The sequence below is a fragment of the Sinocyclocheilus rhinocerous genome, unplaced genomic scaffold (genome assembly GCF_001515625.1).
Source record: "Sinocyclocheilus rhinocerous isolate Xijiao unplaced genomic scaffold, SAMN03320098_v1.1 scaffold113, whole genome shotgun sequence".
NCBI classification, from domain to species: domain Eukaryota; kingdom Metazoa; phylum Chordata; class Actinopteri; order Cypriniformes; family Cyprinidae; genus Sinocyclocheilus; species Sinocyclocheilus rhinocerous.
Genome location: NW_015646846.1, coordinates 3,138,692 through 3,153,835, shown reverse-complemented (window position 1 = coordinate 3,153,835; position 15,144 = coordinate 3,138,692). Strand labels below are relative to the sequence as shown.

General features: G+C 36.0%; 1 protein-coding gene across 2 annotated transcripts in view; it reads left to right on the top strand.

Annotated features, from left to right (window-relative positions):
- LOC107708105 (isotocin receptor-like) overlaps window positions 1-15,144 on the top strand; it is a 20,843-nt gene that overhangs the window by 4,522 nt on the left and 1,177 nt on the right. The window contains exons 2-3 of one of the 2 annotated variants that reach the window (XM_016512253.1): window positions 11,079-11,205; window positions 11,769-12,826. In XM_016512253.1, the coding sequence (XP_016367739.1) occupies window positions 11,905-12,826 (922 nt within the window). In that variant the 5' untranslated portion in view covers window positions 11,079-11,205; window positions 11,769-11,904. Of the gene's footprint in view, window positions 1-11,068; window positions 11,206-11,768; window positions 12,827-15,144 lie in introns of both variants that reach the window. The other variant, XM_016512252.1, reaches the window with a different exon arrangement.

The window sequence follows — 15,144 nt, the reverse complement described above, 5'->3', positions numbered from 1 at the left end:
GTTTGTCGTTTCTCCGATCACAAATGCAGACATGGTTTTATGTTTACACAGCGCGATACGCAACGCAACGCGTAAAAAGACAGTATAAGTCATTATAATCAGTAATTATGTCCCTACTGGATGCTTCAAATGCCTCGTTTGTAATGGGTTTTACTGGTTTTGTTTCGTCGCGCCAGGAGAGAACCTTATGACTGGTTTTGTGGTCAAGGGTCACAAATTATCATGGTAAAGCAGGATTTTTTGTCAACCCAGTATAGAATCACCCAATTATTTGTTTCCAACTAGTTGTTTGTTGGCTATTGATTTGATTGATGCTTCAAATCAGTATATGCAACATCTACAAATGGTTCTGGTGCAGTATGACTCTCAATTTGTCTTTTGCTGTTTGGCATCATTCATTCACATCTACCACTCAACATTATGAAGATATATCACTTCTGTCATTGTTTAGACTCTGACAGAAATACACACATCTTCTTTTTGTTCTCCAGTACATTTAACTGATGAGAGAAAGTGTTGTCACTGCTTGAAGTCTGTCTTTCTAAATGTCTGATGCAAATCTCAAATGATGAATCTCCAAGAAGACTGATTTAATGTCTCTAGACAAGTAAGAGAGAATCACTATTGATTTCATTTGAGATATTTGGCAGGAAATAAAGAGGATGATTTCATGTCTCATTTTTTTCTGTAATGCAAACTAACAAATGACCTGAAATCTATTTGGAGGCCTGTGGTATGAGGTACATGTTAAATCGCAAATGCCAGATTGCTTGCAAGGTCTAAATGGACATCAAAGCTTTTAATAATCAAAGTGAAGACCAAAAGTGATGTTATTCAGGTGACAGTGTTCAGCTTCACATCTGGTCTCTAGCCAGTTTTGAGGATAAGTCAGACACTGACTGAGGTTTGCATATTTGCACGGACTCAAAGTTTATACTGTGGTGATCTTCACATAAGTTTTTTGGGTATTTAAGAAGGAGTGTTGACCGCAGCAGAGCCATATTTCATATGCCCCTTCCCAATATAATAGTTAAGATTACCTACCCATATAATTTTTGCTGACCTTTTGGGTTCTCAACCATCATACTAAGGGTATTAAAGTCAGATGGCTTTCCTGGACAAATGATCTCTCTATAAACAAAAGGCCAGAAAGAAAACAGTGACAGTTTCTGGAAGCAAACTCTGCATTAAAGGTGTGTGGTGTTTTTTGCCCCTCTAGTGGCAACAATCAGAACTGCAAAAGTCATGATTTTGTTCAAACAGGTTTCCTAAATCCCTCGCATCAGTGTCAAAATGCATCAAAAATATTTTTGATGTTTTAATTATATATTTTTATATTCGTTTAATACATATATATGTATTATTTGTTATATAATTTTTTTTTAAATAATGCAAATAAATAATATTTTTTAAGATTTTCAAAATAATGTTATTGTATTCTTTACTGTCTAGGTTGCGATATAGTCCAAGTGATATGTGAAAAAAAGTTTACTTTTCCATAAAAGCATGAAACTTGGTACACTTGTACAGTTTGCAGCCCTGAACATTTTCCGAAATGGAGCCATTGCAAAAACGCCTCGTGGTCGCCATGGTGGCCATTTTCCTTTCCGCCATTACCAAATTATGCATTTTATATTATATAACACCCCTATGTTTTCATGGTCAAGGATTACAATGATATCATATACAACAACATACACTGTGAATTCAGTGATGTTGTGATAAGAATTACAATGAAATCGCAGTATCTAAGAAGATGCAGAATGAAATTTCAAGCATATTTCCTGTAAACTTAATTTACAATCACTCTCTGGGGCCAGAGTTGCCTATTATGTTAGTGTCCACAAGGGGGAAGCATTTATTTCAGTTGATACTTCCAAAGTCCCTTTAATATATAACCATACTATCTTTATATATACAGTATATTATACTTATGTGTTTATTTTTAAATCCCAGAAAACTAACATCTGTATTACCTGCAGTTAGATAGCATTTGCAAAAGGTCACACTGTTACCTCTTCCTGTGAGTTAGGAAACACGTTTATGAATCTTAAACAGATTACAGCACTTAAGATGGCCAGATGAGATGATGCTCCACCATTACTCTGAGCAAATGATAGTGGCTGCTCATAAACGCTGTTTTTTTTTTTCTCTTGACAAATTCAAAAGAATGTTGACCAGGTGAAAATAAGTAGCACAGATTTGTCAAATAAATGCATTGAAAATGTATTAAGATTACAAATGTACTCTTATGCAAGACATTTACTTGTGGACACTGAAATGGAAAGGAGTCCTTGTTGACGATAGCACTTTATAACTGATATAGGCTTATGTATTTTTAATTTTTTTCCTTTTTATTCGAAATATTCCCAAACGTGTTAACTATATCATGAAATATCTCGATTCGAAGTAAATGCATTTTGCACCTTTATAGATTAGGTTAGTTGATCTATAGGCTAGTGGGCGATGGGCAAAGTAGCCTAATAGTGTAATTTATTAACTATGCATAAAACCCGTCTTTTTACTTAAGTACCAGATATGGGTGTCATGCCATAAAATATTTTTAATACGACTGACTTTGTATTTAATGTGAATTTAATAAAACTGCTCATAAACGCTGTTTTTTTTTTTCTCTTGACAAATTCAAAAGAATGTTGACCAGGTGAAAATAAGTAGCACAGATTTGTCAAATAAATGCATTGAAAATGTATTAAGATTACAAATGTACTCTTATGCAAGACATTTACTTGTAGACACTGAAATGGAAAGGAGTCCTTGTTGACGATAGCACTTTATAACTGATATAGGCTTATGTATTTTTTTTTTTTTTCCTTTTTATTCGAAATATTCCCAAACGTGTTAACTATATCATGAAATATCTCGATTCGAAGTAAATGCATTTTGCACCTTTATAGATTAGGTTAGTTGATCTATAGGCTAGTGGGCGATGGGCAAAGTAGCCTAATAGTGTAATTTATTAACTATGCATAAAACCCGTCTTTTTACTTAAGTACCAGATATGGGTGTCATGCCATAAAATATTTTTAATACGACTGACTTTGTATTTAATGTGAATTTAATAAAAACATTGCAAGTTACTAATTATAACACTTTCATGGTAGAGAGAACATTTACATTATCAAAAAACATTCTCATTGACTTCAGTCTAGCCAGAGTTCAAACAATCTCAAAAACTCCCATTATAATCTCTGAAGCTGTTTACACTGTGAAATGAATATCTTACATTCGGAGGCACATCTGCACTTTGTTGTTTCTGATGAGAAAATTCGCCAGAGAGCAGAATTCAGTCAGCGAATGCGCGCACTGAACAAAACACCGGCGTTTCAGCCATGACTCATCTGAACGCCTCTGAATGGTCATTGCATTCATAAGCTCAACAGAATCATGTGTGATTGGTATTAATGTGCAGCATTAATAATAGTCTGGCTCTGCGCCAGTCAGCGAACGCAGATTTGAATTTAACAGCTGGTGAAATTTAACTTTTTTCAATTATTGCAACCCACAGGACAAACTGCGCATTGGACCCAAAATTGTTTGGTGTGATACGATTTCAAATTTAGGGGGGCCAGAGGGGGGACCAAGCTTGTTGACACGGGGGCCGCCCCTCAGAACCGCCCCTGCTCCTGTGACGGAAAAGCTGCATTTTCCGCATCATTACTCCAGTCTTCAGTGTCACATGATCCTTCAGAAATCATAATATGCATATTTTTTTTATTATTCCCAATATTGAAAACACTTCTGCTTAATATTTTTGTGGAACCATTTTTTTCCCAGGATTTTTGGAGGAATAGAAAGTTCAAAAGAACAGCATGTATATTAAAAAGTTTATTAAAGTTGATTAAAATACGTCTCATTTATGTAGTTTATTTTATTTTACAAATCTCGAAAACCAAAATTTTCACCCTAAAATGTAGGTACACAAAGCATGGGGTGCACTTAGTTGTTCTTGTTTTCACATTACTTGATAGCTTTGTGACAGTAAGGTACATACTGTACAATCTAAAACAGAACACAACAGATGCCTCCTAAAACCCCAAACAGAAATCCATATTCATGCAATGAGGCCCAGATGGATCTGTCTTGTCCATCTTCAGAGTTTCTCAAACATGATAAATACATGACACATTTCCCATGACATATTGTGTTTAATCCCTCTAGCTTGATTAAATTTCATTCCTGTTGTTTTTTTTATTTTAATAATCCTGCAAGCATAGACAAAAACCAGAGCTAAAAGGGACAATGAAGAACAGATTTGGCCCAGCAGGATACAGACCACATAATCTGATTGCTTTGATTCTGAAAATGCAATGGACTTTATTGCTGTCATTAGTGGTGCTTGAATACGTCTCATTTATGTAGTTTATTTTATTTTACAAATCTCGAAAACCAAAATTTTCACCCTAAAATGTAGGTACACAAAGCATGGGGTGCACTTAGTTGTTCTTGTTTTCACATTACTTGATAGCTTTGTGACAGTAAGGTACATACTGTACAATCTAAAACAGAACACAACAGATGCCTCCTAAAACCCCAAACAGAAATCCATATTCATGCAATGAGGCCCAGATGGATCTGTCTTGTCCATCTTCAGAGTTTCTCAAACATGATAAATACATGACACATTTCCCATGACATATTGTGTTTAATCCCTCTAGCGTGATTAAATTTCATTCCTGTTGTTTTTTTATTTTAATAATCCTGCAAGCATAGACAAAAACCAGAGCTAAAAGGGACAACGAAGAACAGATTTGGCCCAGCAGGATACAGACCACAGAATCTGATTGCTTTGATTTGGAAAATTCAATGGACTTTATTGCTGTCATTAGTGGTGCTTGCTTGGGATATTGCAAAGGCCCTAATTTTAAGTATTAAACTTGGTGCATAACTGGTCGCTTACCGATCATGCTGCCTACATGAATGATACTTCAAATCATGCCGCTTATTGAGGAGAGATTTGCTGTTACTGTTTAAAGTGCTCAGATATATGATTTTATATACACGCTCTCATGGCATTTAATAACTACTTCACATTGTGGCGAATCGGTGACTAAATCGTACGATTGCGTCATGGGTTTTTGTATGCACCCCACTGACTGTTAGATTGGACATTCATGCTTTTGTTACTCATCAGGCTGTATTTTTGGTGGACATTAAAACAAGCAAAAATATCCCATGGATGTATATTTAGGGAAGGACACAAACTGTATTTAGGGACCAGAAATTCATAGATACTTACGGATGGGCTGTTTTAGTATGAAAAGCCCTAGCAACCACATAGCAATGCACTAACAACCAACCAGAACACCTAAGCAATTGCATATCAATGCCCTAACATCAGTCAGGATTCTTCAGAAAATGTGAAAATCTAATTTAATCATGCATATATTCTTTTCACAGTGTTCAGCACCAGGTTAGATGTTTTCCCCATTATGCACTCTCCTAAGTTAATGTGATTATATGAGATATGATGTTCAGTGATTTAGGCCTCCTGCAAAACGCCAGTTTATTGCAACTACAATTTCTGCCAATGCAGTCATTGGCTATTATTATTATTGGCCATTTTGCTATTATAATAATTTTTTTCTCTGTGTGCAGCTCCTTTTGTCTAGATGACATGCAATGATACATACAATAGCACATGTTCAGTATTCAGCATTATTACAATAATGATGCATATAATACACAATACATATGAAGTGTGTATGGTACAAGACAAGAAATTATTTAATATAATTTGTTAATTTTGTAAGTCTAGTATATAATTTGATAATATAAGTTTAATTTCATATATTTGATATAATGTAATTTAATTTTTAACAGGTGGAATCTGCAAAAAAAATGCTTTTTTTGTACTGATTTTTGCAGTTACTTTTGTGCATGTAATTTAGGGCAACACCTATGAAAACGTTTGACAGCAAGAAAGAAACTATATCTTTTGTTTTATAGTTTTAGTTTAAAATCTTACAAATTAGATTTGCTTAAACTGTAGTCTACAGTCTGTAGTCTAGAATGGTGCTACCATTCTTTCAAATTAATGTCACCTGGTTTGATTTTTTAGATTTTCTGGTCTGGTTTTCAACATGTCAGCATGGTTACATATGCAGGCATGTGGGCTGTTGGATGTCTGAATGTATGTGAATTATCCTGTACGCGGGTGCTGAATATATACAAAGGATTTCTAATTTCAAAGTGCAGCTGTTTTTATGCAGGTATATAGTTCAGGTGATGAGGGCTCCTTCCTGCGGGAAAACGGTTTGTTTCTTGTGGTGCAGTGGCTTTGAAATACATCTTGGAATATATAATGACTGAAAGACATGTTGCCTTCAATGTGATTGGTCACTGATGTTCTTGCCAACCTGTGAAAGTCCTCGACGGAGGGCAGATTGCAACTAATGTTTTGAAGACTGTCTCATTCACATGTGAGATATGAGCTGTACCAAACCATTTTGGATCAGATGCTGACAGATTCATTGATATAGAACTGTACTGAACTGAATCATCAAGGCAGCAGTTTGATCTTTGAAAATCACTGCCATTTTCATCTCTTGTATGTGTTTGCTGCTTGAGGTCCTAGGTAATTATGATTATCAGGAACCTGAAGTACTCAGTAGATTATAGTCACACAGGTGTAATTGTCCTGTGTGGCGTCTTGTCCTGTCTATTTTCTTTTCGTCTGTGCAGTGGATTGAGCGCAGCATGTGTACCCATTGATTAGTATTCACTCTACATCAAAAACAACTCTCTGAAACAGGAATATACAACAATTTCTTAGTTCTCTGCATCTGGGTTTGCATTTGTATCCATTTATAGAAATGGAGCAATTAAAACCCAAATTGCTCTATTTGACAAATGTTATACATTTTTATTAAAACTGGTTTTGACATGTGAGGCTGTGGGGATAAGAAAGGCACAAACGTGCAGAATGGTTCACATAACTGCTGCACTATTGCAGACTTAACCTCTTAATCTACAGGAAAAATCTTTTTCCTCTGAGACGTGTGGTTTTCCCAAACCGCTTTCCCCTAAGGCAAATCCTGATTGCAGTACATGCTCTTTTTGTATGCAGGAAATTTTAGACTAACAGGGCCTATAAATCTTGGTGCAGTGTAAACTATCTGGTTTTTCTCATCAGTTTGATGAGAAAATCCTATTAAATCTTATCTGCTCTTCTAAGTATTAAAAGCGATGAGCCAAAGCGATGTAACACAATGTCATGTTTAACATAATCTGAATGTCAAGTTAGTAGCAGTTTGCATGTTTTGTATTTTACTTTCAGTAGTTCCGTTCTTTTCAAGCATTTATTTTCAAATAGAGGTGAAAATTTGTAGGGGGTGAAAGATTTGGTAGCACATAATTCACTGAGATACATTTTTAATTGTTGCAAAATGTCAGGGGTGATTTGTCTAAATTCGCCAGCAAAATACACTACTGTTCAAGGCAGTGTGTTGGTAAGATGTTTTAATGCTTTCAAAAGAAATCTCTTATGCTCACCTAGGCTGCATTTATTGGATCAAAAAATACATTTAAATAGTAATATTATGAAATATCATTACAATTTATAACTGGTAACTGTTTTCTATTTTAATATGTTTTAAAATGTAATTTATTTCTTTGAAATGTTCACACAAAAAACAATTCTCACCTAGTAATGCATGTGATTTTATGCAAATTGCACAGCACTGCATTGGATTGTTGGCAGGCTGGTTGATTCACAATTAAATCTAATCTTGATTGTAACATAAAACATACATATAATTTGTATTTAGAAATCACATAAAGGGATAGTTCACCCAAAAATGTGTAATCATTTACTCGCCCTCAATTTGTTCCAAACCTGTATGAGCTTCTTTCTTCTGTTGAACACAAAAGAAGATATTTTGAAGACTGTTGGTAATCAAACAGTTGACGGTAGCCATTGACTTCCATAGTATAAAAAAAAAGGTAGCACATAATTCACTGAGATACATTTTTAATTGTTGCAAAATGTCAGGGGTGATTTGTCTAAATTCGCCAGCAAAATACACTACTGTTCAAGGCAGTGTGTTGGTAAGATGTTTTAATGCTTTCAAAAGAAATCTCTTATGCTCACCTAGGCTGCATTTATTGGATCAAAAAATACATTTAAATAGTAATATTATGAAATATCATTACAATTTATAACTGGTAACTGTTTTCTATTTTAATATGTTTTAAAATGTAATTTATTTCTTTGAAATGTTCACACAAAAAACAATTCTCACCTAGTAATGCATGTGATTTTATGCAAATTGCACAGCACTGCATTGGATTGTTGGCAGGCTGGTTGATTCACAATTAAATCTAATCTTGATTGTAACATAAAACATACATATAATTTGTATTTAGAAATCACATAAAGGGATAGTTCACCCAAAAATGTGTAATCATTTACTCGCCCTCAATTTGTTCCAAACCTGTATGAGCTTCTTTCTTCTGTTGAACACAAAAGAAGATATTTTGAAGACTGTTTGTAACAAACAGTTGACGGTAGCCATTGACTTCCATAGTATGAAAAAAAAAAATACTATGGAAGTCAATGGCTACCATCAACTGATTAATTAACAACATTCTTCATATCTTGTTTTGTGTTCAGCAGAAGAAACTCATACAAGTTTGGAACAACTTGTGGGTGAGAAATTTTTTTTTTCAGTGAACGATCCCTTTAAATTCAGTTTTACTATTTTTTTTTTCAGTAGATGGTATGCAGGAAACATGACTATTTACATCACAGCATGTCTATATATTCTGTCTGTATTTCTTTATGTTTGTGGTACTTGTTTGCTAGCCTCTATGTAGAATGTGTGTTTATTTTTATTCTGCTGCCCCTCTCAGACTGCCTGCTTTCAGTGCCACATTAGCACTACTGCAGCTGTCTTGCCATTTGGACATCAATAGAAAGCAGTTATCCAGAAATAGTGTATTCGAATATAACATTTAAATGGTGTTAAAGCTCTCTCCAAACCTGAAGAGTTGTTTCGAGTCAGCTAGCTGCCTTTAACTGAACATTGTTCCCACCAGCCTTTTAAATCAGTTTACTTCCTTGTTGAAACATTATCATCATGTTGGAAATTCATGCAGGTCTAACCTGGTCTTTTCAGCAGGGTACTCAGGATGATGGTGCAATCAGAGGTAATGCTAATCAGTGGTTTTAATTATATGTGTTCTTCTTGTCAAGGCTCATAGTGAGAGTGACATCATAATTACTATTCTCAATGCAACTCATAATTAATTCAAATTGCCTGAATTGGTTATTTATAATTCCACTAACTAACATGGCAAAATAAAGAAAGTTTATTTAGTGGATTCCTGTGGATTCCAGACAAAAGCATACTGCGTTACATCCTCCATTTGTCAGGAAAGAAACTGTTTTGGGTGTGAACTTGTGTGAATTTGTTTTCTCAGTGCAAAAACAATGTTCAACTTCGGAGACTAAATAATCATAAGGTAGTTGCATTGTTAAATAAATATTTATTTATTTCTCCAGTAACCCAACCAGACATGTTTCTCTGGCTAATTTTTCTCGCTGTTTTAAATTCAGCTGCTCTTTGCAGTGAAGACCAAATCAGCAATTATTCTGAGATGTCAATAGAAAAACAACTTGACTGTCCAAATTGGTTTGGGTTTGTCCAGCAGAAATGTTTTAATCAATATGAATGAACAGTTAGAAATTTTAATCAGTGGCCAAACTGGCTGTGGCAAAGTCTGACCCAAGTAAACAGTGGAAAGTGCCCTAAAAACTCTTCACTCAGTCCATGCCATCCAAAACCGATGTATTTTCAGCTGGCAGGCTCCTTACTGCACCTGACAAGGCATTACGTGTATTTGGCAGGATGTTGCCCCTAAAAGAAGCCAGCCATGAGAAATATGTCAGTGTTGGTCAAACAGTGGAACTGAATTTTTTTTGGAGGAGAATGATCTTCAAGTGGACGTCTTAAAGGAAAAGTTCACCAAGATTGTTTTTAATTTTGTGTTTAATCTTTTTTCAGAAATTTTGCATTACATCAATTGCTCACCATTGGATCCTCTGCAGTGAATGGGTGCCGTCAGAATGAGAGTCCAAACAGCTGATAAAAACATCACAGTAATCTACAAGTAATCCATACAACTCCAGTCCAGCAATTAATGCCTTGTGAAGTGAAAAGCTGTGTCACTGTAATAAATAAATCAATCATTATGAGTTTTTTTTACTGCAAACCACTGCATGAATGGCGTCCTCCATTCTTAATCTTGCTTTCTTCAGTGACAAAGTTGTCTTGTCTGAATCAGGAGAGAAATATGCACAGATCAAGCAGCTTTACAAATGAAAAAAAAAAAAAAAAAAACAGTTCTAAAAATTTCTTGGTGGATTTTGATGTGAGGAGCGACAGTTTAAAGTTAAAATGCCTTAATGATGGATTTGTTTATTACAGACACGCAGCTTTTCACTTCACAAGACATTAGTTGATGGACTGGAGTCATGTGGATTATTGTTGTCAACATTCATTGCACTCTCATAATGATGTTTTTATCAGCTGTTTAGACTCTTACTCTGACGGCACCCATTCACTGCTGAGAATCCATTCCTGTGCATGTAATGCTGGATTTCTTCAATTCTTTTCTGATGAAGAAACAATGCTTGTCAATTTTCTATTTTTTTTTAAATGTTTTTTTTTCAATTTCTGAAAGTCAGTTTCTGCATAGTTGCATACCATAAAAAAGTGTTTGAACTTTTCCACCATTATTGCGGAGGAAAAAACATACTGTTCATTTAAAATGCGCTGAACCTACTATTGGGGCATGTAGTCACAGTATCTGGGGTAAATTGCCACAATGCGAAACTGCAGCTTACTGAAATTGCTTTTTACAACTAGACCCTGTCTCTCCTATTGGGCCACACACATTAGATGTTGATTGTTTTTATATATATCATCATGGTAAAATATATTCAATATTCCAGCACAGCACAATGGCATTCAGTGGCAGAAATGTGTAAGTGCAGGACAGGACAAATCCACCCAGTGCACCCTCATATAACTGTGCTCGCTTTGAGATTTGTGCAGACAGAGCAGCTGTTTCCGAGCACTCATAATAGAAAGTCAACGCTGCTGCAGTTTTGCTATACATCAGTGATACCTTAATTTCAAACCCAAGATCTACAGAATGGATCTCTCTCAAAATACATTTCGGGTAAGTGTTTTTCAAACTGTAATTGTCACAAAAAATTAACTATTTTAATGCATATTATTTAGCCAACTGGTATTGGTATTTTCTATTAAAATTACAATTAAACACGGTTAATATATCGTTTATTATATGCTCTGTGGTAAAGAATAAACGCTGATTAAAGGGACTTGCAAATCCCCCAAAGTAACTTAAAATAAATTCGGTATACTGTTTACAAATATTTCATTAACCACAAAAGTTAGTCAGGGTGCATTATAGACGCGCGTAATTGCGTTCGAAGAGGTAACCATAGCAACAGTAGGGCGCTAGAACACGTTGTGTCAGTATATTCTCGTCAGTCAGAACATTGAAAAACTTGAACACTGATGTTATAACTTTTCATATTACAAATACATCACATACAAACTGTAGTGATTTGTTTAAAATGTCTTTTTAGGTAGTTGACAGTTCGCTGGCTGCGATAGGCACCATTTAGATTGAGCAAGACGAACCTCAAAGATCTCACCTTGAATATTACTGAATAAATAAATAAACGGTCTTGAAATTCTTTCATTTTTATTTTGCAGTGAACGGGACCTAATTTTTATCATCGACATATGGTGCTAATTGCACATCATAACAGCATCTTTCCACACATGTGTAACGATATATAACGCGTTAGAACCGCCACAGCAGCGCGCTCGGACGCGCATTTTACGCATAATGGAGAGCCTGCTGAAAGAAACTATCTTCTGGCCCTTCAACGACTCCTGGGCCAATTCAAGCAAGGGAAACGGCAGCAGTGGACTGAACCAAACCGTAAATCCTCTGAAGCGCAACGAAGAAGTGGCTAAAGTCGAAGTAACCGTCCTCGGGTTGATTCTGCTGCTGGCGCTCGCCGGCAACCTGTGCGTCCTTGTGGCTATCCAGGCGAGTAAACACGTTCAGTCGCGGATGTACTATTTTATGAAACACCTGTGCATTGCCGACCTGGTGGTGGCGGTTTTTCAAGTTCTCCCCCAACTTATTTGGGACATCACCTTTCGTTTTTATGGACCAGACATTCTGTGCCGCCTGGTGAAGTACCTACAGGTGGTTGGCATGTTCGCGTCCACTTACATGCTCGTGCTGATGTCTATCGACAGATGTTTGGCTATATGGCAGCCTCTGCGATCCCTGCGACGTCGAAAGGACCGTTTTTTCGTGCTGGCCTCTTGGATTATAAGTCTGCTCTTCAGTTTGCCACAGGTGTACATCTTCTCCCTCAGAGAGGTGGGCGACGGGGTGTTCGACTGCTGGGGGGATTTTGTTCAGCCCTGGGGCGCAAAGGCTTACGTTACATGGATTAGTCTCACAATCTATATCATTCCTGTAGCCATTTTAAGCGTTTGTTATGGACTTATAAGCTATAAAATATGGCAAAACTTTAAGCTTAAGACCCGGCGCGACCAGTGCCTGTCGTTGACCCCGCGGCCAGCTAAGGGCACCGCGCTCTCCCGCGTCAGCAGCGTCAAGTTGATCTCCAAAGCTAAGATCAGGACGGTGAAAATGACGTTTGTGATCGTCCTGGCTTATATCATCTGCTGGACGCCGTTTTTTTTCGTTCAGATGTGGTCCGCCTGGGATCCAATGGCTCCAAGAGAAGGTAATACAGGATGTTAGTTGAATATTTGTGTATAATACATGTGCATAAACATTTTTAATGAAATGTGTTGTTGTATCTCTAGTAAAACACCACTTTGTTGCATACAATGTCTCCAAATTAGTGCAAACTTTAAAGAAATGTAAAAAACTATATAGCACATGTTTCAAGCAAAATATTTCACAAAAGAAGTTTTTTTGTTACTTGGGTTGATATTTGGCTATCTAATGCCAAATACAAATATCACTGTCATGGAGAATTTGTGTTCTGTAGTGAATATGATTTTTTTTCTATAGTTATACTCATATTTATAAAATATATACTGTATATAAAAAAAATCATTATTCAGGTATTATAAACAACTAAGACTATGGAAATTTGGGGCCCTAGGATACTTTTGTTGGCCCATGAAGGCAGGCCCTGATCATACCCTCAAACAGTAATAAAAACCATTTATGTCCATGTAATCTGCAAGGTATGTAGCTTTCTGGTCTATGAGTTTAAAAAAGCATGATAAATCTATTATATGGAAATAAAACAAGATGTTTAATGTACAGAAGAGTCTTGTGCAATCTAAGATATACCTAAATCCAGTCATAGATAAAATTGCACCTAATAAAATATCTACATTTTATGCTTTCCATTGGAATGGTATTCTTTCATGTTTCTCTAGTCATCTCTTTTTAACTTTATAAACACTGTGCCCTAAAACCCACTGATTGTTGCATAAACCCAAAAACATTTCCCGGAGTAAAATACAGACAGAGACAGATGAAAACGAGTGTCTGAATAGCGGTTCAAACACCCTCAGGTAGTTTTGGTAAAGTAAATGTAGCATGACATCAAACGGTTCCTCTTTATCCTGTCTAGATCCTAAGGAGTGTGTCTTCTGTGTAATTTCATAACATTATTATTATAATTATAATTATGTTTAAGAGAACAAATGACTCTGGGATTCAACCTTATGAAAAATATTATATAATAGCTATCGTAGCTGAAAGACAATGATCTAAGACTAGAGCAAAAAAAAATTTAAATAATCAGATTCAAAATAATTGGAGTTTCAGCAATAAGGCATTGAATGGACAATAGAGATCAAACTAGATATTAAAATCTTTCATCAAGCAGTTCATCCAAAAATGAACATTTTATCATTTCTTACTGATGCTTATGTCTTTTAAAATCTGTGGTGTCATTTTTTTCTGTGGAACACGAAAGTATTTTTTATTAAGAATCTGCAGGCAACTCTTTTCCCTAATGACAGGTCATAGTGACCATGGTTTCAAGCTGCAAAATGAACCAATTTTCATTTTTGAATGAACAGTTATTTTAATATACCAAGGTGTGCATCATCAGTCCATCACGTAAACTTATTTTAGACTTATTTTAGAGACAGAGCCTGTTCTTAGCGACAGCTCTAAATGTCATTGTTATTAAACAGATTTTTTTTTTTTTCGAAAATGACTCCATCTGCACATCTTGACCCGACAAGAACTCGCATCCTGCTGTCAGTTTCAATGAGGATTTTCAGAACATCGACTGTGTAATGAATACACAGATTTAAATGACCATAGATGATGCTGTCCAACAGGCACATGCACACATAGACATCAAAGGGGGCTTGAGCACCTGCCCTTTTTCTTCCTCGAGAGAAAGTGCCCTTTTTTGGGGGGGAGTTTTATTATTATTATTATTATTATTATTATTTTAATAAATGTATATATGTGTGTGCGTGTTTCTGCGCACAGCTTTCCCTGTCAAACAAATAAAAAATCTAAATAACAGGTCGGGTCAGGTCAGGAAATGTTGAGATCCTGTCGAGTTCCGATGCCTTTCTCCCCTCCGCGCAGGCGCGCAGCACAGCAGTGTAGCACACATTGATCGGCACATGCACATCAAACAGGCAGAGAGCCACAGAAGTGAAGCCCTCCCTCCCTTTCCAGTTGTGTTTGTCATGGTGTGGAGGTGAGTGGTGATGATCAAAAGACAAAGCTACCTGTGCCTCGAATTTACAGCTAATTATCCAAAAGGCAAAAGACAAATAAAGTTAATTTGTCTTGCTAACATCCATGACTCTGAGCAACATAATGGTGTTTCGTTCCTGAATGAATCATCTGTTTAAATGATTCGGTTCAATCGCAATGACTCACTTATTAACAGTAACTTGCTGCCACCTACTGGTGGTTTTAATTTCACATTTAAAATGTCTTAATGCATTTGTAACTGCAGGTTAAAGCATTCATGTCCTGCATTAAACAGTGTGTAAATGCATCTAAATGCCACTTCAGATGCAGCTTCTGTGTTTCCTCTGCATTGCAAAT